The sequence below is a fragment of the Myxine glutinosa genome, chromosome 9 (genome assembly GCF_964187855.1).
Source record: "Myxine glutinosa chromosome 9, kmMyxGlut1.1, whole genome shotgun sequence".
NCBI lineage: Eukaryota > Metazoa > Chordata > Myxini > Myxiniformes > Myxinidae > Myxine > Myxine glutinosa.
This window is the reverse complement of record NC_136269.1, coordinates 19,711,660-19,739,072: the sequence shown is the minus strand read 5'-3', so window position 1 is coordinate 19,739,072 and position 27,413 is coordinate 19,711,660. Positions and strand designations below refer to the sequence as shown.

General features: G+C 45.9%; 3 protein-coding genes across 7 annotated transcripts in view; 2 read left to right on the top strand and 1 right to left on the bottom strand.

Annotated features, from left to right (window-relative positions):
* NUP93 (nucleoporin 93) overlaps positions 1-19,347 on the top strand; it is a 65,396-nt gene extending 46,049 nt beyond the window's left edge. For both annotated transcript variants that reach the window (XM_068129524.2, XM_068129523.2), the window contains exons 19-23: positions 12,044-12,162; positions 12,580-12,697; positions 12,972-13,055; positions 16,221-16,349; positions 18,759-19,347. In XM_068129524.2, coding sequence (XP_067985625.1) covers positions 12,044-12,162; positions 12,580-12,697; positions 12,972-13,055; positions 16,221-16,349; positions 18,759-18,866 — 558 coding nt within the window. In that variant the 3' untranslated portion in view covers positions 18,867-19,347. The remainder of the gene's footprint in view (positions 1-12,043; positions 12,163-12,579; positions 12,698-12,971; positions 13,056-16,220; positions 16,350-18,758) is intronic.
* LOC137435608 (palmitoyltransferase ZDHHC7-like) overlaps positions 1-27,413 on the bottom strand; it is a 64,003-nt gene that overhangs the window by 26,894 nt on the left and 9,696 nt on the right. Inside the window, exons 4-7 of one of the 4 annotated variants that reach the window (XM_068129526.2) lie at positions 24,811-24,907; positions 24,447-24,528; positions 23,375-23,505; positions 20,242-23,149 (exon numbers count right to left, since the gene is read on the bottom strand). In XM_068129526.2, the coding sequence (XP_067985627.1) occupies positions 22,967-23,149; positions 23,375-23,505; positions 24,447-24,528; positions 24,811-24,907 (493 nt within the window). In that variant the 3' untranslated portion in view covers positions 20,242-22,966. Of the gene's footprint in view, positions 1-20,241; positions 23,150-23,374; positions 23,506-24,405; positions 24,529-24,810; positions 24,908-27,413 lie in introns of those variants that run through there. The other 3 variants (XM_078784154.1, XM_068129527.2, XM_068129528.2) reach the window with 3 other exon arrangements.
* Positions 6,569-12,011, top strand: LOC144893686 (uncharacterized). Its single transcript, XM_078785047.1, has 3 exons — positions 6,569-7,265; positions 7,488-7,933; positions 11,989-12,011. The coding sequence occupies exons 1-3, from the start codon at positions 6,628-6,630 to the stop codon at positions 12,009-12,011; spliced, it is 1,107 nt and encodes a 368-aa protein (XP_078641173.1). The 5' UTR covers positions 6,569-6,627.

Below are 27,413 nucleotides of genomic sequence, written 5' to 3'. Positions count from 1 at the left end.
TCTTGCATGCACAGCTCGTTTCAAATCCCCCCACAACATCTCGATGGGATTTAGATCCGGACTTTGACTTGGCCATTCCAGAACCCTCCATTTCTTTCTTTTCAGCCATTCCTTGGTGGATTTACTGGTACTAGGGCATGCCCGTACTATATATATATCTAAAATTATATCCCCCCCCTCTATTTACATGAAATGGTTTGGTCCATTCGCAAAGCCAAAGCGAACGGCTTGCGAGTACGGTGACAATCCCCCCCCTCTATTTACATGAAATGGTTTGGTCCAAAGCGAACGGCTTGCGAGTACGGTGACAATCCCCCCCCTCTATTTACATGAAATGGTTTGGTCCAAAGCGAACGGCTTGCGAGTACGGTGACAATCCCCCCCCTCTATTTACATGAAATGGTTTGGTCCAAAGCGAACGGCTTGCGGAGTTTGGTAAAGAAATCGCCATAGCGTGCACAAACGCGCAGGAAAGCGAAAGAATCGCAAATTAGTTTTAATTAGTTTTAAAACATAGTTTAACGCCAACATAGTTTGCCAACGTGAAATAAATGAATACGCTCTCAAATGTGCCGTCCGAGGCAGAGTCTGTTCGGCACGTTCGGCACACGTGATAGCTCGCTGCTCTCTGATTGGTTGAATCGTTTTTTGGACATAGCTCGGTAACTACTTGTCCGATTAATATGAAACCTTGAAAAGGCACATCCTCGGGTCCCCAGCAATATACCTGGCAAGTTTAAAGTATATCGGACCCGTGGTTGTCGAGAAACAGCGGTCACAGACATACAGACATACATACACACAGAGATTACTGGCATTATAGATAGATGTTTAGGGTCATTGTCATGTTGCAAGGTCCACCTTCGGTTGAGCTTCAACTTTCCGACAGATGGCCTCACATTATCTTCAAGCACCCTCTGGTACAATGAAGAATTCAAAGTGGATTCTATAATGGTGAGCTGCCCAGGCCCTGATGCAGCAAAGTTGCCCCAAACCATATTTCCACCACCATGCTTTACAGTTGGTATCAGGTTCTTGTGGTCAAATGCTGTCTTTGGTTTTTGCCAAACATGTCTTCTGGTACCGTGGCCAAATAGCTCTACCTTTGACTCATCTGTCCAGAGCACATTGTTCCAGAAGTGCTGGTCTTTGCTTAGGTGTTCATTGGCAAACTTTAGTCTTGCCCTGATGTTTTTTCTGGACAGCAAAGGTTTCCTCCTGGCACACCTCCCATGTAGATCAAATTTGTGCAGCCTCTTTCTAATGGTGGACTCGTGCACTTTGACATCAACAGTGGCAAGAGCTACCTGTAGGTCCCGTGATGACATTCTGGGGTTCTTCGAGACTTCTTTCAGCATCTTGCGGTTTGCTCTCGGGCTGAACTTGCTGGGGCGGCGTTGCCTGAACAAGTTGGCAGTTGTTTGGAATCTTCTCCACTTGTAGATGATCTTCCGGACAGTCGAATGATTGATTTCAAATTGTTTGGAGATCTTTTTAAATTCCTTCCCAGACTCGTAGGCATCGATAACCTTCTTTCTGAAGGCCTCAGAGAGCTCTTTTGATCTCAGCATGGTGACACGCCGCACACTTCAACAACAAAGAGCAAACCAAACGAAATGTCTGAGGTTTAAATAAGACAGGTTCTTCCAAGATCCTCTCTAACTATGTTCTGCTCATTTGCACCTGAGCTGGTGCACCTGATTCTAATTTTAGGTATTTTAAGTAGTGATAAATGTAGGGGTGTACTTACTTTTTCCACCTGCGAAATTTGTATTTATGTTCATTTAAATTATACAATGGACTACAAAATGTAAATGTTTCATGATATTTGTTATATTATATCACCTTTATCTATCAATATTGTTGAAATGAAGATCAAATAGCTGTATGTTGAAATATGTTGAAAAAGTCAAAACTTTACATGGGGTGTAAACCACTTTTTCACGTGACTGTATTTTTGACACGTGACACGTAAGGCCTCCCGCATCCTCACCCCACCTAAATAATAAGGCAGGGAGGGGTGAGGCCTCCCACTGAGAGAGCCCGCATCCTCGACCCACCGATATAAGGTGACACGGGGTGAGGCTGCCCACGTCCTTGCCCCACCTCTATAAGGTAGAGCAGGGTGCATTATATATCATGGATGTGGGGAATTTATTGGATGATAAAAGTCATCTCATTCTTTGAGACCGAGATGGTTGACTCACTCTGTCGTCCTTCTGAGATCAGCAATATGAATACCAACTTACTCGTAGCCCTCTTTCTGCTTCCACAGCATCCTGCCCCCTTCCTAATTTCCTAGCTTCCTGACCTCTTTCTGCTTCCATAGCATCCTGCTCCTTCCTGATTCCACAGCATCTATCCCCTTCCTAATTGTCGAGCATCCCACCCCTTTCCTGATTTATATCTTTTGTTTTAAAGTACATAATAAATATGCAAGTGAATTATTAAAATCTCCTTTCGCATTCCACATTGAATGCTTTGGTTCTACATGTAAACCATTTAAACATAAGTTGAGTTAACTGGCTAGACTCGGGTACATACGTTATGTTCAAGCACAGTGCCTTCAGAAAGTATTCACACCCCTTGACTTTTTTCACATTTTGTTCCATTACAGCTTGAATTTAAAATGGATTGAAATGTTGTTTTTTTTGTTGTTTTTTTGTCGCTGATCTACAAATAATACTCAATAATGTCAAAGTGGAGTTTTTTTTGGAAATTCATACAAATTAATTGAAAATGAAAAGCTGAAATGTCTTGAGTCAATAAATTTCAACTCCTTTACTATGACACTCCTTTGGTCATCCTCGAGATATCTCTCCAACTTGATTGCAGTCCACCTGTGGTCATTTCAATTGAATGGACATGATTTAGAAAGAAACACACCTTTCTAGACAAGGACCCACAGTTGACTGCATGTCAGAGCTGAAACTCTACCATGAAGACCAAGGAACTGTCTGTAGAACTCACAGATAGAATTGTGAGGAGGCGTAGAAATGGGGAAGAGTATAAAACTAGAGTGTTGAAAGTTCCCAAGAGCATAGTGAGCTCCATCAGGAAATGGAAAGAATATGGAACTACCCAGACTCTTCCTAGAGCTGGCTGTCTGACCAAACTGAGGAACCGGGCAAGAAGGACCTAAGTCAGGGTGTTGACCAAGAACCCAATGACCATCCTGACAGAACTACAGAATTATTTGGCTGAGATGGGAGAACTTGCCGGAAGGACAAGTTTCTGCAGCACTTCACAAATCTAGGCTTTATGGGAGAGTGGCCAGACAGAAGCCACTCCTGAGAAAAAGGCACATGACAGCACGCCTGGAGTTTGCAAAAAGGCAAAAGAAACTGAGAGCATTCTGTGGTTTGATGAGATGAAAATTTAACTCTTTGGCCTGAATGCAAAGCACAACTTCTTGTGGAAACTGAGCACAGCTCATCACCCATCTAACACCATCTCTACCGTGAAGCTTGGTGGTGGCAGCATCATGCTTTGGGGATGCATTTCAGCGGCAGGGACTGGGAGAATTTTAAAAATAGAGGAACAATTAATCGAGCCAAGTACAGGCAAATCCTTAAGGAGAACCTGCTTCAGAGTGCAGAAGACCTTAGACTGTGGTGAAGATTTACGTTGCAACAAAACAATGTCCCCAATCATACAGCCAAAGCAACACTGAAATGACTTCAGAACAAGAATGTGAAAGCCCTTGAATACCCCAGCCAAAGCCAAGACATGAATCCCATTGAGAATCTGTGGAAAGATGTGAAGATTGCTGTTCATCGACGCTCCCCATCCAACTTGACAGAGTTTGAGCAAATCTTCAAGGAAGAATGGGAGAAACACCCCAAATCCAGATTTTCAAAGCTGATACAGACATACCCAAGAAGACTCGAAGCTGTAATCCCTGCCAAATGCGCTTCTACGAAGTATTGACTCAGGGGGTTGAATGCTTATGTAAATTAGATATTCCTGTATTTCAATTTCAATAAACATGTAAAGATTTCTAAAAAGATGTTTTCACTTTGTCATTATGGGTTATTTTGTGTAGATCATTGACAAAAATCTCAATTTAATCCATTTTACATTCAGGCTGTAACACAAAAAAATTTGAAAAAGTGAAGGGGTGTGATTACTGTACTCTCTGAAGGCACCGGTGATACACTAGATATGAGAAATGAATTCAAACATAAATTAAAAAAAAAAAAAAACGTAGAAAAAGATTCATAATACTGTTGCGAATATGGAATTTGGCCTCCATATCCGCTTGTAAATATTCCCCTATTTTCTCCAATACTCCCCAACTTTCCCCAATCCCCCATTCCCTAGTCCCATTGCATGTAAATAACAATCAGTAGAGCCGACCTTCCCCTTATTCCCCCATTAAATGTCGTGCCCAGGTCCACCGCACCACACGTAGACAACTTTCGGACATCTTCCTAGTTATTCTTATTCTATGTCAGTTAAGGCCTCGTCTCCATTAATTATGACTCTTCGTTGCACCAGAATGTGATTATATGGCATCAGTAGTGAGTTTAGGACCTTTCCCATACCTCCTTCCATCTTCTTCCCCAACAATTACAACAACAACAGAGGAGATGGCGGCGGAGCGGGGGAGGATGCGTCCTCACACCGGCTCGATTAGCGCCATTGACCACGCGCTCCACGGGGTTACCACGGAGGGGCTGGCTGTCAGCTCCTCCTCAAGGGCGGAGCCTGGTAACCCCCCGCACCCAATCAGAAGGGCGGACCGATTCCATCTGGGGCGGCGCTAGCGAGCCGAGGGCGTGTCACTCCCCGCCGGATATACGCGGCCACGTAGCGGACGTGACGTGAGATGCGCCCCCAGCTGGAGAAAGAAGGACCTGCGAGCGCTGAAACAGATGCGCCTGAGTTTGGAGAGGCCTGAGAAAGAACGTCACCTCTGAGCGCTGCGACGAGACCTCCCCGCATCTCTGGACCGAACCGTGTACCCTGCTTTGAGCCAAGAGTGCACCTTGAGCCATCGATACCCGCTTTCCTGCCATCAACCCCCGTGTGAGTCAGCCGTTGTCCCGTTTGTCTGTCGTCTGTCCGGGAATAATATAAGATTGTGTCTAAGTGCTTGTCTTTCTATGTTGTACCTCTCGTCCCTGTAATCTGACCTTCCGCACGAATATAATCTCCTCCGGAGGTCTTGAGAACCGTATCCCTGGTGTCTGTCATTATAATTCAGCCGTGTGTCTTCTTTTTCCTTATTGAGCCAGCGTGGCGCGGCTTCGTCAACGTTCGAGTACAATCGGGTAATTTGTGCGGACACGACGGCCATTCCGCTCGGCCCACCTTAACATCAAAGTCGTGTCTGTAACAATTGGTGTCAGGAGTGGGATTCGAACCTGGGACTAAATTTATTTAGCCCAAATTTTGGACACCAATTGTGTTAGTACGGTAACAATTGGTGTCGAGGAGTGAGATTCGGACCCGGGACTAAATTAGTTAGGCCCAAATTTTGGGAGGGAAAATCGAGCCGGAGCGCGTACGGCGCTCGACCAAATCGATCCGGAGCGCGGTCCCGCGGTTATTGCGCTCGACGAAATTATAACAGCAAAATTTGGATTGGTGTTACGAAACTCGAATTTTGAAAGTCGCGCTATGGCGGATCAAGACGGCTGGGGTCCGGTAGGGGAGAGTGAAGCAGGGTCGGTCCAGGACCAAATTGAGGGACGCGAGGAGAGCGAAGCAGCGAGGGTAGCAGACGCACAAAATAGCGTCGTTGTGCCCGACATTGCGGGAGCGCAAAATGGCGCCTCGCTGGTCACCGCGCCCGCGACCGTGGCAGCGCCCCTGGTGGATCCGAACCTTTTTATGTTGCAAATGGGGGCCCTTATGGAGAGGCTAGAAGCAAAAATGGGGGTAATGAATAACGAAATGGGGGTAATGAGGGACGAAGCGAGGGGTACTGGTGAGGGATTAGACAACAATTTTAAGGGATTAGACGAGAAATTTGGGAAATTAGACAATAGATTAGGGGAAATACAGGAGGGGTTAATGGGGGTAGAAAACAGAATGGCCGCTCAAGAGAATCAAATGGAAGGGATGCAAAAGGGGTTAGAGGGGGTAGAAAATAGAATGGCTGCCCAGGAGAATCAGATAGAGGGAGTGAAAAATGGGTTAGAGGGGTTAGAAAACACCATGGAAGGCAAATTGAGGGACATGAGGGACCAAGCGGAAAGGGAAGTTAACCAAATGGGGCAGCAGATAGAGGGGGTCAGAATGGGGGTAGAAACCAAACTGGATGCTCACAGGGAGGAAATGGAGCAGATGAGGGTGGCATCTGGGCAGGAGATGCAAGTGATGGGAGAGGAGATCAGAAGAGGAGTGAGTGAGGAGGTCGGAGGAGTGCGCGAGGAGGTGAGGCACTGTAAGGAGCACATGGAGAAGGAGGTGAGAAAGGGGACTGTAAAATTGCAAGGGGGTATAGAGGAGTTGACGCTGGGAGTAGAACAACTGACAGTGGGACAAAAGGAGTTGGGGGACCAGGTAAAGAAGAACACAGCGGTAATAGAGGGTTTAAAATCGACACAGGAGATAAAAAAGGACGTAGGGGTAATTAAAAAAGAGTGTCAGACGGTACATGAGAACCTGACGAGGAAAATGGACAAGGTGGTAGAGGTGATGGAGGTTAAAGAGCGGGAGGTGCGGGAGCACATAGAAAAAAATAAAGTGGAGTTAGAGGAAGAACTTAAAGGGGCGCACGAAGAGATGAAGGAAATGAAGCAAAAATTAGAAGAAGTGGAAGAAGGGGTGAGCGAAATTAAGAAGCGACGGAGAGAGGATAAGAAAGAGATAAAGGAGGAAGTAAAAGAATTGGTCCAAAGTCTGTGTTCGGATCGTGATGATGTGCTCATTAACCGGATGAGGGATTCGCAGGTGATGGAGGAGAAGCGAAGAGGAAGAGGACCCGGTGTAAGTGGTGACCAATATGGTCGTGCGTATGATGCGCCAGGGGATTTAAGAAGCTTGGGGGTCGAGATAGACCCGGGTGTTCGTGAGAGGCCTCTGGTGAAGTGTGCGACAGGTCTGGTGTGCGAAAAAGGAGGTGTGCGAGAAAGTCCGACTCTGGGGTGTGTGAGGAAAAAGTGCGTGCCAAGGAGTGAGTGTGCTGGCGAGAGTGAGTCGGTCGTAGCGTGTGTGCGAGGGAGCACATGGAAGCGCAGTGTGGTGAGTGTTACAGAGGGTGTGACGGGAGAGTGTGCGCAAGAGTGTGCGCGAGAAAGGTGTGTGACGGACAGGTGCATGAGGAAAGAGTGCGCTGTCAGAAGTAAGGAAGAGTGTCCACCTGTGGTGAGTGTTACAGAGGGTGTAACGGGAGAGTGTGCGCGAGAAAGGTGTGTGACGGACAGGTGCATGAGGAAAGAGTGCGCTGTCAGAAGTAAGGAAGAGTGTCCACCTGTGGTGAGTGTTACAGAGGGTGTAACGGGAGAGTGTGCGCGAGAAAGGTGTGTGACGGACAGGTGCATGGGGAAAGAGTGTGCTGTCAAGAGTAAGGGTGAGTGCGCTGTCAAAAATGGAGGTGAGAGTAGTGAGAGTGACAAGGAGAGTGAGTTGGTTGTGACAGGTGAGCGAGGATGTACACCTGGGATGGAAGGATGCACACCTGGAATGGTAGAGCGTGAGTGGGAATGCACGCTGGAGTTGGTAGTGAGGCACGTGGTTGGGTGTGCGAATGAGAGCACACCTGTGATTGTCACAGAGGAGGTGACCGAGGAGGGGGTGCGAAGCGGTGTATTGGTGAGGTGTGCGAGCAACGAATGTGTGCCAAAGTGTTCGGTGGTCAGGTGTGTGACCAAGTCTGTGAGTGGAATGAGAGTACCTGGGTGTGTAAGGAAAGGTACGACGAGGAGCATGGAGACGGCGGGATGTGTGAGCAAGGAACGGGCTGCGGGGTGTAAGCATGCAGGTGAAGCATCGACGTTAGATGGGGTAGAGTTGAGAACGACTTATAGCCGAATCGGGCCCTCGGTGCGGGCTGGGCCTCGCTTTGAACGGCCGCGTCCGTGCTCCACTAGGCGGAGCGGGCGGCCCGATAGAAAGGGTCGTCATGGCGACCACTTTTTGGTGAGACGTGCCGGCAGGTCGAGAGCGGGACATTGGATGGCTCCGTGCCGAGATGGTGCGTGGGATCTCGGCACGGGTAAGCCCCCGTCCCTGCCCCGAATGCCGGACGCATCCAGCCGCCGGCACAAAACAACCAGCATCCATTGCTTGGCTTTACGAAGCCGGGCCTTGGACAGGGATTGGCGCACCGAGAGGTATTAGTGAGTCGACTGGGTGATGAGGTTAGTGTTTTGGACCCAAAATTAGAGAAAAACAAAATTTGATGATTGGCAAGGGATTGGCAGTAGTGATTGGCAGATGATGGGCAGTGATTGGCCAAATTTTTAATTTGTTGAAATTTGATGTGCAAAATTGGTAGTGAGAGACCCCTGACGTGGTGGGATGGCATCCCTGCCACCCTTTCCATGTGGGGGGGCAAAGGAGCAATAGATTATGGGGTGTATGGCAGTGAAAACTAGCCCGGGTGGGTTAGGATATGGATATGGATAGGGATCTAGAGAAGATGACCTTAGGTAACGTTAAGTTTAGTTAGTGACTGATACCTGTAGTGGGGACGCAGGTAGATTAGTGTGGATGATAATGACGAGGGAGCGCAATAGTTTAAAGGGACGACTGGGAAGCGCAAGTTTCAGAGGGGAGTAGTTAGATGAGATGATGCTGGTTGAGAATTGAACAGGTGTGATTGCACAGGTGTGCAACTGGACAGGTGTGTGGAGCAGTGTATGAGTAGTGAGTGTGTGGATCAGCGTGAATGCGCTTGGGGAGAGAAGGGTGCAGGTGGCACCAGGTGTGAGAGCACAGGTGTGCAAGTACAGGTGTGGGGAGAGAGTTGGAGTAAGTGGTACGGAGTGGTGTGCATGGTGCGAAGGTGTGGATGGGGGAAGAGTGGACCCCTTTCACGAGTACCCGGGGCGGGTAGTGTAAGTGTTAGGTAGAGGGTACAGGTAAATTGTGGTTGGATATTGGCATTTGTGGTGCGGTTGCAGAATGGTGTTGTGGATGGGTGCATTAGTGTTGTGGAAATGGCTGGGCGTGTAGCCTGTTAGTGTGTGTAGTTGGTTGGGCACTCCACCACTGTGAGGATGTCGGCCAGGTGAGGCCGCAGGTGGGCTCTGGGAGCCGGTAGAGTTGTGGATGGGGCCCGAGGATCCGGAGGACGGACCCGGGTAGCCCAGTGCCAGAGAGGGCACCGAGTGGGGAGAGAGCCAGAGGGCCTTCCCCAGGTAGTTAGGTTAGGGTGAGGAGCAGGTAAGCTCGGAGGCAACTGCAGTGGTGGAGGTGTGCAGGTGGGTAGACCCACTGGGAGAGGTACACGCCACAGCCCAGAAATTGTGCGAGGGCACCGGGAGATGAATCGGGGGAGTGAGACCCCAAATTGAAGAGCACCACAGTCTGGCCAATGGGAATTGGTTTTTAGAACCCATAGTGTAAGAGGGCCAATGGTTTGGCCGGAGAAAGACCCCGGGTAGTGTAAAGTTGTTAAAGTCACTTAGGAAATAGTTAGGATTGATGAACCTGTCGCACCATACGCAGCCACTTACCTGTGGTGATGATGATGACTCCACACCTGTGTTTTCTTTGTTTTGTGTTGCAGGAAGTAAGAATTGTTGTGAGGATTTGTGAGACGCATCACGACGTGGATGAGACATTGGGGTGATTCCATCTCTCCCTCCCTAGGAGGGACTGATGATGAATTGGTGATGGCAAATTTTGATGTTCAGTTGAAAATGGCAAATTTGATTGGTTAGGAGGGAGAGAAGACGAATTTGGTTTATGGGAGGAACGGGGAAGACAGTAGGGATGTTTGTTGATTTGTAAAGTAGATGTTTATGGGTAGTGTTGTGTTTTGTGGATACAGTAAGGGGTAAGGGAGGGGCCATGTAGGTTACCTGGTGGGGGGGGGGGGGCGTACGATAGGAACGTACCTGTCTCACCTGGTTCCCATGTGCCCCCAGTGTGCATCACCTTACATTGCGTGCACTTTTGCGCCCTTACCACCTTACTCACTTGTCTGCTTCTTTTGTCTCCCACCTCCGAGGATCTGGCTTTGGGGTAGAGAGAGAGGAGAGAGAGGTGCTGGCTGCGCAGTTGTGGGCCTGCACTTTCGCTGTTTGCTGCCGGGATCGATACACCATATGGACCGCAATGTTTGTGGCCACCCACAATGGACCGCAGTTCGTTTGCGGCCAAGCACCACCCGGGGATGGACCTATGGGTCAACGTGGCACCTATGCCATACAGGTGAACCACTTTTAGTTAACACCAAGTGCACCACAAGAAGAGCAAGAGACACCTGCAGGGTTAGGGGTTGTCGAATTTATTTTTATTCCAATGAACAATGGTGACTGCACCGATTGGTGGTGGGGTGGTGCTTTTGATGCTCGGGAAGGGGGTGCTCTGCACGTTATTAAAGGCCGTCGGCCACAGAGCACTCGTGGGTTGGTGTATCGATGCTGGCAAGCGTGCTCTCTCTATGCATAACATCTGCATGTGTTCCTCCAAAAACAGGTCCTGGATCGTAGTGTAAATATCAGCGTAGTCTTGTGTAAATAATGCTCCCTACCGGCTGTATGTTTAGTTTGAGAATTCTTTCCGGATTCGGTTATCCTGTGGGTGTGTTTCTGAGAGGAGAAGGGTGCAACGTCGCAGGGGGACATATTTACTCATTTGTGAATATCTGTAAAACTGTCGCACTCAGGGTAGAGTTAATAGTAGAGGGAACTACATTGCGTGCCACACTAAAGTAGGTAAAAATTTATCGGGTCGGGACGCCCCGAGGGTAGAGAAGGGTGCAATGTTGCGAATATGGAATTTGGCCTCCATATCCGCTTGTAAATATTCCCCTATTTTCTCCAATACTCCCCAACTTTCCCCAATCCCCCATTCCCTAGTCCCATTGCATGTAAATAACAATCAGTAGAGCCGACCTTCCCCTTATTCCCCCATTAAATGTCGTGCCCAGGTCCACCGCACCACACGTAGACAACTTTCGGACATCTTCCTAGTTATTCTTATTCTATGTCAGTTAAGGCCTCGTCTCCATTAATTATGACTCTTCGTTGCACCAGAATGTGATTATATGGCATCAGTAGTGAGTTTAGGACCTTTCCCATACCTCCTTCCATCTTCTTCCCCAACAATTACAACAACAACAGAGGAGATGGCGGCGGAGCGGGGGAGGATGCGTCCTCACACCGGCTCGATTAGCGCCATTGACCACGCGCTCCACGGGGTTACCACGGAGGGGCTGGCTGTCAGCTCCTCCTCAAGGGCGGAGCCTGGTAACCCCCCGCACCCAATCAGAAGGGCGGACCGATTCCATCTGGGGCGGCGCTAGCGAGCCGAGGGCGTGTCACTCCCCGCCGGATATACGCGGCCACGTAGCGGACGTGACGTGAGATGCGCCCCCAGCTGGAGAAAGAAGGACCTGCGAGCGCTGAAACAGATGCGCCTGAGTTTGGAGAGGCCTGAGAAAGAACGTCACCTCTGAGCGCTGCGACGAGACCTCCCCGCATCTCTGGACCGAACCGTGTACCCTGCTTTGAGCCAAGAGTGCACCTTGAGCCATCGATACCCGCTTTCCTGCCATCAACCCCCGTGTGAGTCAGCCGTTGTCCCGTTTGTCTGTCGTCTGTCCGGGAATAATATAAGATTGTGTCTAAGTGCTTGTCTTTCTATGTTGTACCTCTCGTCCCTGTAATCTGACCTTCCGCACGAATATAATCTCCTCCGGAGGTCTTGAGAACCGTATCCCTGGTGTCTGTCATTATAATTCAGCCGTGTGTCTTCTTTTTCCTTATTGAGCCAGCGTGGCGCGGCTTCGTCAACGTTCGAGTACAATCAGGTAATTTGTGCGGACACGACGGCCATTCCGCTCGGCCCACCTTAACATCAAAGTCGTGTCTGTAACAATACTGTAGTTTATTTGCACCGTATTTGCATTTTTCTCCAGAATGTGGACAAGGTTTTGGAGTTGATGAGCCGATTGCTCAGTCCTCTCGTGGCTGGACCTGGTGCACCACACTCTAACCGTGACCGCCTGAAAACAGCTGCACTTGAGATTGCTGACAGGTGCTGAAATGTCTTTTCATGCTTCTTCTTTTCAACACGAGGGCTTTTTATTGTAAACGATGTCACGCAGCTTGGGCAGAAGCATGCTGTGTGATCATGCTGACATGTGAAATTAACCCAGAATGCTTAAAATGGGTTTGCATGTTCGGCATTCCCTGAGCATATAAACACGTATTGTTGATTTGTCCATTGTCTGCTATTGTCATTGTTTTGCAAGCAATATATTTACAAGTTTCTCTATGAGCCTAAGATGCTGTAAGAAAAATTTGGAGAGTACAGCAAAACCGTTTGTGCTTGAAAGTCTTTGTTCATCAACATGCGTGTTGGATTAATTATATTATTTAATTAATCCAGCCATCAAATGTGGTCATGATGATGTGCATTTGGTGTCCTGATGTTTCTGCGGTTTGGAAACAGGTATCGCACCCTGCACGTAGGCACGGACAAAGCTTTGAGTACTACTTTCTACCTGCTACTTGACCTCATTACTTTCTTTGATGAATACCACGCGGGGCAAGTGGATCGAGCAATTGATGTGAGTGGAAAGAAATCGGTTTTCGTAGCACGGCGACTAATGGTTAGTAGAAATTTGCGATGGATCAGTTAAACCACCTGTGATACAAGACCATCTCATTACGCTGGCGATAAACATTGATTGTTTGAAAAATTATTGGCTTTTATTTCCTAACCTTCCAGAAGATTACATGGTGAACTTACTTTGGGCTCTTTTGCCTTGTGATATCTACTAAGTAACATACAACGTATTGTGTTAACATCATGTACTATTTTGTGTTAACAAATGTTTCCAGATAATGGATAAACTGAAGCTGCTTCCACTGAGCTTGGAAATGGTAGATGAACGTGCTGCAGCATTCAAGAACCTTTTAGATGAGGTGGGTTTGTCTGTCCTGCCAAACTTACTAAGCAGTTGAAATATTTTGTGAAACCTGATCATACCTGTGTAAGCATGAAAAGGTGTTCCAGGCCTGCCTGTAATAGAAGATATAGAGGAGTTTTAGACTCTAGTTTCCCTTCCCGCCACATCATTATCCCAAGCTAAGTCTTGTGGTTTATATTTACGCCAGGGTCCAGTACTGTACGTAATATTTTTACCCTCACCCACCTTGCTGTTTTGTAAAAGTCACCTCGCTGTTTAGGAATAAATGTAAAGGGTAAACATCTTGTGCTTTTATCGACTTCCGGCACCAAAGATGGATGGAGGTTTTGTTTTCACCCGTTGTTTCTTGGTGAAGATCCGGATCTGAATCCGCAAATTTTTATGTGATTCTTCACCATTGAGATATGGGGAAAAAAAACGATGGATACTATGACATCTCAAAGTTGTGGACGGATTCGGCCGAAACTAGGTGGACAGGTTAGGGGTGTGACAAGGAAAAAAAACGAATGAATTTTTGTAAATATTCGAATCTGAATCCGGATACGAGTTTTTAAACATTTTTTAAAAGTGATTCTTCATCATTGGGAGATGGGGCCCCAAAACAATATACAGTATAGCACGATATTTCAAAAACTTGTGGGCCGATTATGACAACTAGGTAGATGAGTTGGTTCGATGACGAGAACAAGCCAATTCGATTTTGGTTCAGATCCGGCCTATCAGTGGGATACAAAACATAAACTGGTCGGCCTGGCGGAGGTATGCTCTCTACCGAGGGAGGTTTTAGTTTTAAACTGTATTTATTTTATTTGCATCTGAACTTACTACAATTCACCAAATCTCCGTCTGTCCGTTCAAAGGTACCGCAAAAACGGCTCAACCGATCGCAACGATATTTTGGGTGGGTATTCCTGAGACCCTTGGGAGTAAAATAGGCTGTATTGTTTTTCCAAGTTTTCCAATTTTCCAGTTTTTCCAAACACTATGGAGTAATATTTACCGATATGAACAGTGATGTGGCTTTTATTGAAATTCTACAAATACTGTTTAGATTTTGATGACAATTACGAACCTGCCGCGAATGCGGAAGTGGACAGATGACGGCAATGCGCGGGTTTGATAATATCCAAATACAACCGTCATTCAATCGTAATGTTAAATCGTTAAACGTTAATCATGTTAATCGTTTTGTTAAAGTATCAATTGATGATTGGAATTGAGTGAATACAATTACGATTTTGAATTCGTAATTGTATTCACCCAACCATACGGAACTTCACATCAGGATTTAAATATTTGTTTTTGTCAAGAATGTTGTTAAAAGTTTATTTTTTATATCGATGTTATTTCATTTGTGATTGGAGTTATGCTGTTTGGAATGAAAAAAGAGATCGAGTTCAAGTGAATGACAAAATGCTGTGACGGTTTCTACTTTCTAAACGCGAAATTCGTGGATCGCCATATGCAGATTCGCCATTGACTGGGTATGGAACAAACGTACCCGTTTGTTTGCCAAAGGGTACGTTTTTCATTGAAGTCCTTCACGAACTTGTTGTCCATGTCTGACGTGCGACTGAAGGTGTTACAGGAATGTGGAATTTATTGGTTTCATGCTTTAGCATTCACTGTTTCTGCATTGTCTGTTTGCTTCTGGCCTCCCACCCGTGTGTAGCACGGGTACCTCACTAGTTTAATTCAATGTTAACATGCTTCATATTTATTATACATGTTTATTTCAACCATGATTTATTTTTAGCTGCCGCCCACCTTTCTCTATATTTTCTCGAGAACCAGGAACCGAATCCCCCTTTTCCCATTTCCTTTTTCCCAAAACCCCCTTTTACACTTTCAAGTAACGTAACCCCTGCAATATTTGAGGGTTTACTGTATTCCTTGATGGCTTCATGATAAATGATTCCTCATCTAGCACAGGCATTGATGGCCGTTTAATCATGGCCAAAGGAAAACGAAGAAATTTCCCCTTGCCCATGGCACAAACCAAGCATAGAAAGTAATCTTTTGGACTGTTTTTGAGTTTGCGGTTTATTTTTGCAAATATAGGAGAACAGTCAAAACAGTCATTTGGAATGACCTGGACCAAGGGAAGGGGATGAATGGCCACCACATCAAATTGACCAACATCACCTGAACACCAGACCTGGTGGTGCAGGTAGATAATCCCACCCTGAAGGTTGTTAATGAGCCAAGTGGGTTTTTTCCCTGACAATCCAGTGTTGGCGGGGCAGTTCTTCTGAACCAACTCGACTTCCTGAAGCTTAGAATCTGAACCCTTAATACTGCCCCCCTTCAAGTTGGATTTGGGAAATCACAATATCTGGGAATGCTAGTCCAGTATCCTCACCAACATGCCACCATGCATCGATGGGGACACCTCTTTGCGGTGGTTGTGCACCCCAATGCAGGTTGGGGGGTAAATTTTCCTCATTCTTCACTGCTGCTCGGATTTGTCAGGGCAGCGCAGTCACGGTTAGAGTGCCGAACAGTTCCCATGGACCGGCCCTTTCCCTCTTGCCTCTATAACTCTGTTGTAGCTTTGACTTAGTGAAGACGGGATGACACCATCCCGGATGTGGGGGATCTCTGGGTTTTATTGACAAAGCATAGACAGACAACCTTGGTGTGAGGCCTTGTAGCCCCATTTCTCACTAATCACAGTGTTGACCCTTAATTTAATATCTGCTTCCAGTTTTGATGTTATGGTGGCGATTATATGAATACCTCCTAGTCCTAGTGCAATGCCTATTTCTTTTAAATTTTGGTGAGCCCGTAGGTGACATTCTGACATGCTCCACAAATCCAACCATCTGATTTGAATACCTGGACGCTTCGCTCCACAAAATATTAGTCTCAATTCCAGTCCCAGAGTACTCGTTCATTTCACCACATCACATGATACTGTACATTGACCGTACTGGTTAAAGGCCTATGTCGTTCGTCAGAATCTCTTAAGTCCCATCTGGATCCGCCCCTGTGTAATGTGTAAATGGCCTATTGTGTTATTCAGGTTGTGCAGACCTTCCTGGACTATGTGAGAAATCTTGCGCAGAAGTGGTTGTGTTTGATGCCTTTTTGAAGGCCTTTGCTGGATAATGCTATGACATGACAGGATAATCATTGTGCTTGGTGGTTTTGCTTTCAGGTTCGTAAAAACCTTCCTGAGGTGCTTCTAGCCACCATGAACATATTGTTAACCAAGTTCCGCCGAACAAAAGCGGCTGGAGGAGCTGGACCGGGCCGCCCAACAACTGGAGCAGAGGACTTGGAGTCGGTGAGGCCATGTTTTGTGGGGCTCTTTTGACATCTACCCCCTGACATTAACAACAAAATATGTACTGATAATTAATCGAAGTTTTACACACCTCATAAACTGTTATTCATTGATTGGAGGCCTTGGCCTTTTTGGTGTTAACATCTGAGAACCTTTCTCGTGATGCTGTGACTTTACGTTAGAGATATTGGAAATGGTAGATGAATGTGCTGCAGCATTCAAAACCTTTTGTGAAACCTGATCATACCTGTGTAAAAATGAAAAGGCATTCCAGGCCTGCCTGTAATAGAAGATTATAGAGGGGGTTTAGACTCCAGTTTAATCCTCCTCCCTTACCCTCTCTCCTCGCATTCACACATCCACCAGAGGTGGACGAAGGTCATGTGTTCACCCCTGTTTGTTACTTACAAAATCTAAGATTTTTCAACTACATTGGTGGGTCGACTTTGTTATTGTCTTTGTCAATCGCTTACAGGTCACAATTCTAAACCGATCGTCATGAAACGTTACCCAGTTGTAGCGGTTGTCACTGGTGAGAAGCCTATTGATTTTGATGGTCAAAGGTCAAAAGTCATCATGTCAAATTTCTAAAATCGTCATTTTTCTTCCGATCGAGTTGAACAGGATTTGCATATTGGGTCACTGCATTGGGAAATCAACTACTTTTGAGGTCAAACTTCTAAAATCATCAATTTAAATAAAATAATAAATTTTCATCCAATTGACCGGAGCTTTGATTGAGATCATCAATTTTAACCTTGATGAAATGGACAATTTGATATATCCATGGCAACTTTTTCGGGGGGGGGGGGGGGGGGATGGAGTGGAGCTAGCAAGTATCGTGCTCTGCATGACATCTTGTTTGTTTGTCAGTGAGCAGGATATCTCGAACAGTTATGGATGGATTCGGACGCCAAACCACGCAATATGATTTTTTGATGTAACGCTTACTTCTTCCTTCGTATGTAGCATCATCGGCTGAGGGCACAGCTGTGCCGCTGATGCAGTGCCCTCTGCTAGTTATGGAGGGAATTTGGTCAGGTTGCCGGCGATGGCTCGCCCACTCATCTCAGAGGACACCGTCGGATCTTTAACGTCCACCAATGCATGCCGGGCAGACGGGATGCCGTTTAACGTCCATATGAGGGACGGGTACCCACATTGATGAATCAGCATGCCTGTGAAACACTAGGATGACAACTTATAGCTGGGTTAGGATTCGAACCAAAGCTAGATAGCTTAGTCCGGTGTGCATACCTCTCGTCATCCTGCCATCCTCGTTTATACACGATAAACAGTGACTGCGATGTATAATCCGGTCCTCGTGATTTCCATTTATACCATAAAGTTTCTCTTTCAGCTCATATATATCTTTACAATTGAATGATTTTCGCTTCAGTTTCCCCAAAAACATCATGTTCCCGTTTTAGTTTAGAATTTTTTTTTACAGTGACTTCCAAGGTTCATGGAGGAGCTATGCCTGGAGATTCAGCTACATACATACATACGTATACACACCATAGCTCCATTATAGTATGATGATGATGATTATTGTATATTGGAATCCTGTTTTGGTTTACCCACAATGCACAAAAGCTGTTAAACTGGGATCCCAGGTTCCACCGAACCCCCTGGCTCACGATGCAGAGAACCCGGGTTCAAATCCTATAACCATTTGTTTGTTGTCTACAAACGTCCTCGTAATTTGTGTAAAACTGCATTGACGTCTGTGTCCTGCACACAATATGTACAAGCTCCTCCATGAACCTTAGAGGTCACTGTAAAAATAAAACAAACTTAAATTCCATGTTCCGTTGACATCTTCCTCTTCCCATTCTTTCTTGCACGTCCCAATTGTAAACGATGTTTCTTAGATATTTAAATCGAAACCAGTTGGCCACTGTGGCTCCGAGCGTTACCGAACGAGTGCTTTAATGTATCCAAGGATACATTGGTGTATACATTAGTCCTTGGTGTCCTTGCGTTTTATACCTATCCTGCCTCCCCCCAGGCCCTCTCCCTCCCACACATCTCCTGATGTCCCTGCTCTCAAATGTTGTGTTTGCGTGCTTCCTCCCCTTCTCTCCCCATCTTGTCGACCGCTCCCCTTTTTATATACTTTGTTTGCTTGTTTGTTTGATTTGTTTGTTTGATAAATGTTAGGTCTTTCACGAGCCTCGACTCTGTGTATAAAAGAAAAAAAAAAAAGAGAAATTGTTTTTGGCGTGCGTTCACGACGTAGTCACGTGGTTCGCTGTCACAGTTTGGACTGCTAGTCCTCTTCCATTCATGCTGACTGTTCCGTCGTTTACGAACGTCTCTCCTAATGTCCTAGTCCTACGATTCCATAAATGCTGTCTTGTGAATTTAACGCTTCATCCTCAACCCGTCCCTCATGTGTCTTGACAGCTTCGTAGCCAGGCGAGGGCTTTGCTCACATTTGCCGGTATAGTCTCCTACCGGCTGGTTGGTGACACGAATGCCCGCCTGGTACAGATGGATGCGCTCATGAACTAAGCAACCATTCCCTACACTCGTGGAGTTCGATTTAAAATTGCTATATTTGCAATCGGCATTTACGGAAGATGCTTTGATTTGTGTAAATACAGAACCACCTCATGACGTTTAAACGCGACTCCTTGTCCGGGTGCCTTTTTCCAGACCCCGCGTATCGATAATTTGGTTGATCAATGAATAAGGATTTCACATTTTATCGATCCAAGTGAACCTGAAGGTGGCTTTTTGATGGAATTAAAGCTTTGTTTTGCCCTTGTGGCCTAAACGGAAATGGTAAATCTGAGTGCGTTGAATTCACTTTATATTGTCACTGGTCATTATCCTCAACTTTCACGTCGTAGTTTTTGGATTTGAATTGGGGCAATATATTTTTGCTAATTATATACAGGTGCAGTATGTTTTTTTTTTTTTGTTTGTTTTTGGGGAACTTGCATAAATGACCAATTTTGGTTCATTATGAGAATAAAATTTGTTTTTGACATATGCTGTGTGATCATTTATTGTCCCCAGTCGCACCGCGGAGCGAAAGGGGGACTATGGTTTTCCCCTCCATCCGTGCGTGCGTGCGTAAGCGAAGGACCGCATTCGAATTTGGTGTGTGGGTGTAACCCACGTCAAAATCCAAGATGGCCGCCGCCATGTATGTCTGATGCCATGTATGTCTGAACCTTGTGAGCTGAATATCTTGAAAAATAAGCGAAGTACAAACTTCTAATCTGGTGTGTGAGTGTATCTCGGCATAAGGAAGAACGCTATTGAAAATTGGGTCGCCACGTCAAAATCCAAGATGGCCACCTTGCGTCTTCCACTTTGTCAACTCGCATCACTTCACCGACGGGGGACCTAGGCGTAACGCTTGTTTCCTTTAGAGTGCTACTTTAGGCCCAGCTGCTCCACATGTCCGCTATTCGCCAAATTATATTATTTAATGGATGGAGTTGGTGGAACTTTGATCAAGGTATGCTGACCACCGTGGGGAGTAAGAAGAAGCTGATGTGGGTGTTCAACCCATAGTCTTTTACTCTGACAAATGGTTGTCGTGATATTCAGATGTCAGGAGCTAATGGTGGCGCTGTTACATCAATGTTGATACAGTGCACGTGGGTTGCGGGCAGATTGCCTTTTCTTTTGCAGGATCTAATGCTCGTGGTGGAGCTGACACACGCACACGGAGGTGGATACTTTTACACCTGGCAGTTTCACCTTCTAAAACCTGCATATTATGGAGATGACAACCAACAACATGCATTGGACTGTCATCCGAGAGACGAGGAAGCAACATGTACCATTTTACAAGTCTGGGGTAAGATCCATTACTCCGTCTTTTCATGCGTCTGCTTCTTTTACCTTGTGTACTCGCCCGTTACCATCACTCGACGGTCAAATTATTTATTCCACGTTTAATAAAAAAATGCAACATGTACATCGCGGGAACGGTTCATTTTCAACCATATTCAGCTGAAATTGTAAATTAAATAAGAAAATTAAGAGATGCTGTACATCGTGATTCCCGAATAAATAAAAAATCTGAGCATACTTTTTGAATACGGTCATAAACTTGGCATATTGGCATTGTGATACAATAGTGGCATCAAAAGTAATTTCCGTTCATTCCCACTTCAAAAGCCAAAATAAAGCACGGGCCAGAAATTTCTAATTAGAAACTTACAATTCCAGTACTTTGGAGAAACGTTTAGGAATATCTATCACTCGTACAATGCAACATGCTTTGATATCGGCCTTGCAGAAAATGACAGCGAATAGTGTTTGTTATCAAATGTATTCCTGCAGCCATTATCTATCCACATGATGTCGGCGTTTGTCAAGTGCTGGCCTAATGCTGCTAACGGAGGTAGACTTGCAGTGCTTCTGTGGATACGACCGAAATGTTCCCACCATGATCATGCATCGAAACGTCTTACGGGCCATTTACACATATATAAATACAAGGGATTGTGGTTTTGAGTGGCGATTTGCGCTGCTGCATATGTGATACATATATGGAAGCAAGGGGGGGCGGGGGGGTTAATGTAATCAAATTGGTAAATGCATGTGTATGTATTATGTAGACAGCCCCTGACACCAGGGGTAATTTCTCAACAGAAGATGAGTACATTTAACAAAATCAGCAGCATGGGCAGCAGTAAGATCCCAGGATACATCTCAAAAAGAGTAGGACCAAATTCCTTAACGGAGTGGGCATTGTGGCGGCAGGACAGCGTGTCTCAAACGTAACCAGCAGATGAGATTCGGAATCTAATCCAGCGAAATATCCATTCCCATGCTGGATCAATGGGTATTATTGACATATCGCATCAGTCGTACCAAATGCTGCTATAAACGTCCGTGATCCACATCCACTTGCTTGGCTTTTTGAAAACCCTCGAAATGCCTCGCTGATGCCGCCAACGTTTCACGACTCCCAATCTGTGCAAAACGACCAACGCTCTGGATCCTCTGTGATAATCACACACGAGTTTTATTTTTTAATTTCATCGCACACTGGAATGGGAATTTTCACCAGATGTGCATTTGACCAATTGTCAGACGTCCGTCAAATAATTATATGTTCAACATATTGCAGGGATGCCAACATCGTTCAAAAACAAGGCTGAAGGAAAAAGGTCAATTGCCACACCCATTGTATGCATTGGCTATTTTACAGGAATTCGAATGTCAAATTCAGATTCTCTCCAATCATGCTTGATATTTAAATGGAGGGGGAGTTGGGGGGAGGCCTAACCAAAGGCTGCAAGACACATCTAAATTAGCCATGTGCTGGATCTTGAGGACGTGGCTTCATTTATACATCCTTCAATGATTATGGTGTGAGCAGTAAAGGAGTGTATGGAGCACTCGTACCAGGAAATGGCCAGCTGTCAAAATTCATGCTCTCATTAACGAGGTGGACACGTCAAACGACATATACACATTTTAATCCTTCATTCGTTTCTACGAGAGTAGTTCAAGGTTGACAGGCTTCCTATTCAGGAAATTCAAGACGTAGGGAGGAGGATGATGACCACAGATTACTCAAGTTATTCCCATGCCACAAGTGCATATCCATCTCGTGACAGGCCGTTGTAGCCACGTATAAATATTGGAGACAGGTGCGTGGCCATTGTAGGAAGCGATGACGTTTTTGTCAATCGTAGACTTGATGCCACTCAGATGCTCTCTGAGTGGTGATAATTCTAGAATGTAAGGGAGATGACCTAGAACTTCCCAAACGACCTCTGCTTGAGCAGTAGTTTTGAATATGCGCTTCGATTGGCTAATTTTCCATGTAGGGACGAGCATCATCATGTAATGAAGACAAGATATGAGATGGCTTACCTGTCCGTCATCTGCCAAGTCACTAGAACCAAGCATCGATGGTTTTCGTACGTTCACGAAATTCCCTGCCAATTAAACCGTTAAATGCTCTAAACAATGTTGCCGTATAAAGCTTTCCGGCTGACAGTCGAGTCTCGTGTATGTTTTTGGTGGTAGGGCGACCGAGAACATTCACCACCCTGTGCTGCAATACTTTGATCCTGGCATGGAATGATGCAACCCGGTCTCGTCACGTAAAACTATCCTCTTCTTCCCTATCGGACTTGATACACCGCTGCTGCACCCCACATATGAGTGTCGTACGCGATGTTGCTTTTACCCAGAATGCTTCAACTGGCATTCATATAATTTCCGGTGTAGACAAATATCTATGTGCAAAACTTCAGCCTTGAGCTATTATTTTTACATGTTCTGCAATTAAAAGGTCCAAGTCGACCTTAAACAGCCCTCAAACATGCACTAGATTTGGTAGGAGGGAAGATGCTCACTCAAGATCAGCAGTGAGGGAAGTCCCACACAACCAATTTCATCCTCGGCAGGATAGCGATTGTTTTTACATGGTAGGCCCAGTGGCTTTTTATGAGATATCTTCCACGATATCGTCAGTGTGATGGAGAGTCCCATACTGAAGGCGTCATTGAGATGATCGGCTTGTGTCACATCTTTGGCAAACACTTGGCCGGTATCAAACGCCAAGAAGATCCGGCAATGAAGCAGATGCGGCGCAGTCACAATCTTGTGACGCAGCCATCTTGGTCTCGAGTTTACACGTACAGTGCTGTAGGATGCGTCTCGAGTGGAAAGTTCCGGACGGAGAACAGCAGGAACAGGCCATCCAAAGGGCTGAACCAGGCCAGGGACGGCCTTCCTCCGAACACAGCACGCATTCCCTCCCAGCTGCCTCGCCTCTCCCAGCTTGGCTTCTCGCCCTTGAGCCGCTCGATCTCCTTGGAGTTGACGCACAGCATGACAGTTTCTACGTTAACTCGGAAACGGAATTCCATGTATTTGAAAGTACTGGTTAACATGAGAGAGAATGGGCTAATTATACACTTGAACTTTGCTCTAGCTGTAAAAATGTTTGTCAATGTAACAGAGTCAGAGTAATATCATGCTGCGCGTTAGTCGGCAAGACGAAAATCGATAAAGTGGGATGATGGGGGGGTTCTGACCGTTTGATCAGTACAGATTGAATGCAGTTGGGTCCCTAGCATGACAGAGGTGAACAGCAGGAAGAGCAACCCCTCTAGGCAAACACTCACGAGGAGCAGCACGGTAACAGGTGGGGAGAATGGACTGCAGCCTAGCACACACAGCATCGGTGTTACCAGTTAAAGACAACACACGTGACCTGCACATTGCACCATGGCGTCTCATACATTATTGCAAGTCTCAAAAAGCAAGTCAACGAGCTGCTACTTCGTTACAATAAAACCTTGAACACACTGCGCACAAAAAGGTTACAGACATTTCCATGAAAATGTGATGTAAAGTGATCAGAAATCCATGGATCCGAGATTTTCGCCAATACTCGCTGTCCCGCAACGGTGACTGCAAACGGGCTCATTGGCTTCCTGTTGATAATCTTCATGGTTACAAACTCTGAACTGTGTTAATCACCAAGGAACACGGCGAGGGTGCACCGACAGGCACAATATCCTTCATCCAAGAAACAAGCTGACACGACGGCTGAGAGGTACACACCCTCACCTCTAAACTGTCTAGCCTGGGTTCGAATCTCGAGAGTTTCACAGGCACGGTGATTCATCAATGGGTGTGCTGTCCCTCTGATGGACGTTAAACTGGGAGTCCTGTCTGCTGGCATTAGTTGGTGGACGTCAAAAATCCCACTGTGTCCTTCGCGAAGAATAGGCGAGCTGTCGGCAGCACCTTGAGCAAATTCCCTCCCTAACCAGCAGAGGGCGCTGCATCAGTGGTAGAGCCGTGCTCAGCCAATGATGCTACCCCACAGCCTCGTGCTGCCTACGAAATAAGATCCCAGGCATGTGATACTTGTTACAATTATTGTTTTGCAATCACATTAATTGTCAATTGTCCATATATTTTGTGCACAGTGTGTACAAACGATCATCCGTACTTTTTAAGGTGTATTAGTGAACGAGAAGCCTTACATTTCACTTTAACTTCGGCTGGCACTGGTCACATTAATCCTTAGACTACACAAGCATTGCAAATACACTACCAGGAAGTTGTGAGCAACGATACCAAAAACGTTGGACGCACCGTTCCACTGGATGTTGAAACAGTGGGCAAAATGGAATCCGCTGAGCACGAGAGAGTGCAGAGAAACCAGGGCAACGTACATCTACAGCACAGGCAGAGCGTCGAGGATGAGGGTTAGTCTGCCGTCTGTCACCAATGAAGTCTGCTTAACAACAGAATTACGAGGTACGAACTTAGAACTTTAGCTAAGGTATCGGCACACAACCGACAGTGGCGTAGCAACCTGCCTGTGAAGCACCAGGGTGGCAGTTTATACTCTGTCTTAAAGGCGAAACACAACATCTGAACTGTCTTGTCAGTCCAGATGGAAAGTAGTGAAAGGATGAGGACTGAGGAGGTAAAAGCAATGAAGAAGGAAGCTCACCGTGAACAGCACAAAGTATTTCTGGTTCCTTTCTCCAACACAGTTATTGACCCAAGGGCAATGGTGATCCATCTTCCGAATGCACCTTTTGCATATGCTGTTAGGGAAGAGATACAAAATGTAAACTGTTCATCCTGGCGGAGGTATGCGCTCTATCAAGTGCTGTTCTACAGGGTGTCCACAAAATCGCACATCATAGGCAAAACATTTATTTGTAATGTTGGCTACATCAGTTGTTCGAAATGTGTCCCACCAATTTCAAAACACGTTTGTAAACGGAAAAGCAGGTTTCTGTGAATGTTCAACATATCCGGGCTAATTGAACTGACCATCACAAATTCGTTGTTTGAGATGTTCCAAACTGTTCATTTTCACCGTATAAACTCGCGATTTCAAATATCCCCAGATCGCGAAATCCATAGGATTTAAGTCTGGGGATCTTGCTGCCCACTCTACCGTTCCTCTTCGACCAATCCACAAATTTGCAACGTTTTCATGCAAACAATGACGGACAAGATTACGCGTAGTGTGGTGGTGCGCCATCTTGCATACACCACTCCGGTTTCCTACCGATCTCGTCAAGTTGTGGCGTTAATTCATCTCGTAACATAACCAAGTACTGTTCTGCGTTAACGGGTTCATTGAAAAAGAGTGGCCCACGCATGCGATCATCCCATATGCCACCACACCATCACTCGGTCAGCACCTTGTTCCTTACTCGGTGTATTTCAGTTGGGGTTTTCCTGGGACCAATAGCGACAATTTAGCTTGTAAACCTCACCGTTCACATAAAAATTGCTTTCATCGGAAAACAAAACTCCTTTCAAGAAGTTATTCATCATTATTTTCCAGAAACCATGAACACATTTCTTTGCGTCTGTCTGGATCGTCCTCTGAGAGGCGATGCAGGAGTTGCAGTTTGTACGGATGAAATTTGTATTTCTTCAACACCTTGTGAATGGTGCTCTTTGAAATCGTTAACTCGGCAGATGTTTGCCTCAGATTTTTTCGGGCTTGCAGTAACCTTGGCAATGATATCTTCTTGAACATCATCCGCAACGCTAGGACGACCTCCACGGGGCTTTTTAAGTTACAGATCCTGTTGCTCTGAATTTGTTGAAAAGTCTTGCTACTGATGACTGGCTCAGTGATTTTCCTGGATGATTTTTATTGAATTCCTCTGCAACCTTTCTCTGCAAACACCCTTCACGTCCACGTAAGATGATCTCGATGCGTTCTTGTAAATTCAGCACCATGGGTTCTGAAAAAATAAAATAAAACGAACAATGCGACTGTCACCAATATGCCTCCGCATAGTCCCACAACGGGTAGATGCCATCACTCTGCATATGTATGGGTAGGGGATCACGTTTGTGAAGTTTCGTGTTGATCGGATAAGGTTCGTTTTTCTATCCAAGATGGCTGCCAAACCACGTGACCTATGACATCATAATTTAAAAACTACCGTATATGCAACAGTGCTTAGATATTTCTAAAATTTCGCATCAATAGGGTGAGCGGTTTCAGAGAGATAATTATTTAATATTTTCCTTCAATCCAATATGGCTGCCAAACCATGTGACCTATGATGTCATAAATTTAATATTTCAATACAAATAGGTCATCGATCACGTGCGTGCAATTTCAGATTTTTAAGATAATTCGATTAAAACATTTTTGGCTGCTATGCCACTTCACCTATGATATCATTATCATGCTTTTGTTCCCCATTGGGAGTACTTGACAATGTGCCAAGTTTCAAATTTTTCCATTCAGCGGTTGCCAATAATTTTTTTTTTTAATTTGCTTTTAATCCAAGATGGCTGCCATACCACGTGACCTATGACATCACAATTATCATAAAAATGTTCTGCATGGGTGTCACTCCTACCCTGAAAGTTTGGTCTCAATCGGACATATGGTTGCTGAGAAAAACGAGGTTTAGCCCGGACAGATGGACAGACAACCCGAAAAAGTCTCCGGAGGCACAAAAATAAATACATTAGATAAATTAAATAATTTCCTATGATGCGCGACTTTGTGAACACCCTGTAGTTAGATTTTGGTTCAGGCCCGAATTCAGATCCAGCCGATCGGTGGGATACAAAATGTAAACTGTTCATCCTGGTGGAGGTTCACTTGGGTCTCACTATCTGCCATGATCTTTCCTGGGAAAACCACATTTCCAAGCTGGCCTCCAAAGCCAGTCGTCGACTGGGCATCCTCCGTCGTGTGAAGTCCTTTCTGGGCACTTCTAAGCTCCTCACCACAGCTTAATGGAATACTGCTCCCTCCTCTGGGCTGGTGCTCCTGCCTCACACCTAGCTCGGCTTCATGCGGTTGAAACCAAACCATTCAGAATCATTGGAATCTTCCGCGATGAAGCCGATTCTGAGGCGCTCTCTCTCGCTCTCTCTCTCACTGTCTCACTCTCTCACCGCAGGCAGGTTGGTGGTGTCTGTCTTCTACCGACTCCTCTCCGGCCTTGCTCCCCCTGCTCTGTCTGTGCTCTGCCCCCCCAAATATTCCTGCAGGACGCACAAGATCTGCCAGCAACCCTCTTCTGGTGAAACTGCCAAAATAAAGACTCTGCTCACCTTCAC

Excerpts from the sequence above, each read along its gene's own strand:
- LOC144893686 (XM_078785047.1), top strand. The coding sequence starts at position 6,628 with ATGGACAAGGTGGTAGAGGTGATGGAGGTTAAAGAGCGGGAGGTGCGG. Across the intron at positions 7,266-7,487 it reads GAAAGGTGTGTGACGGACAG|GTGCATGGGGAAAGAGTGTG; the intron begins GTGCATGAGGAA and ends TGTGACGGACAG. Across the intron at positions 7,934-11,988 it reads TGCGGGGTGTAAGCATGCAG|TCGTGTCTGTAACAATACTG; the intron begins GTGAAGCATCGA and ends TTAACATCAAAG.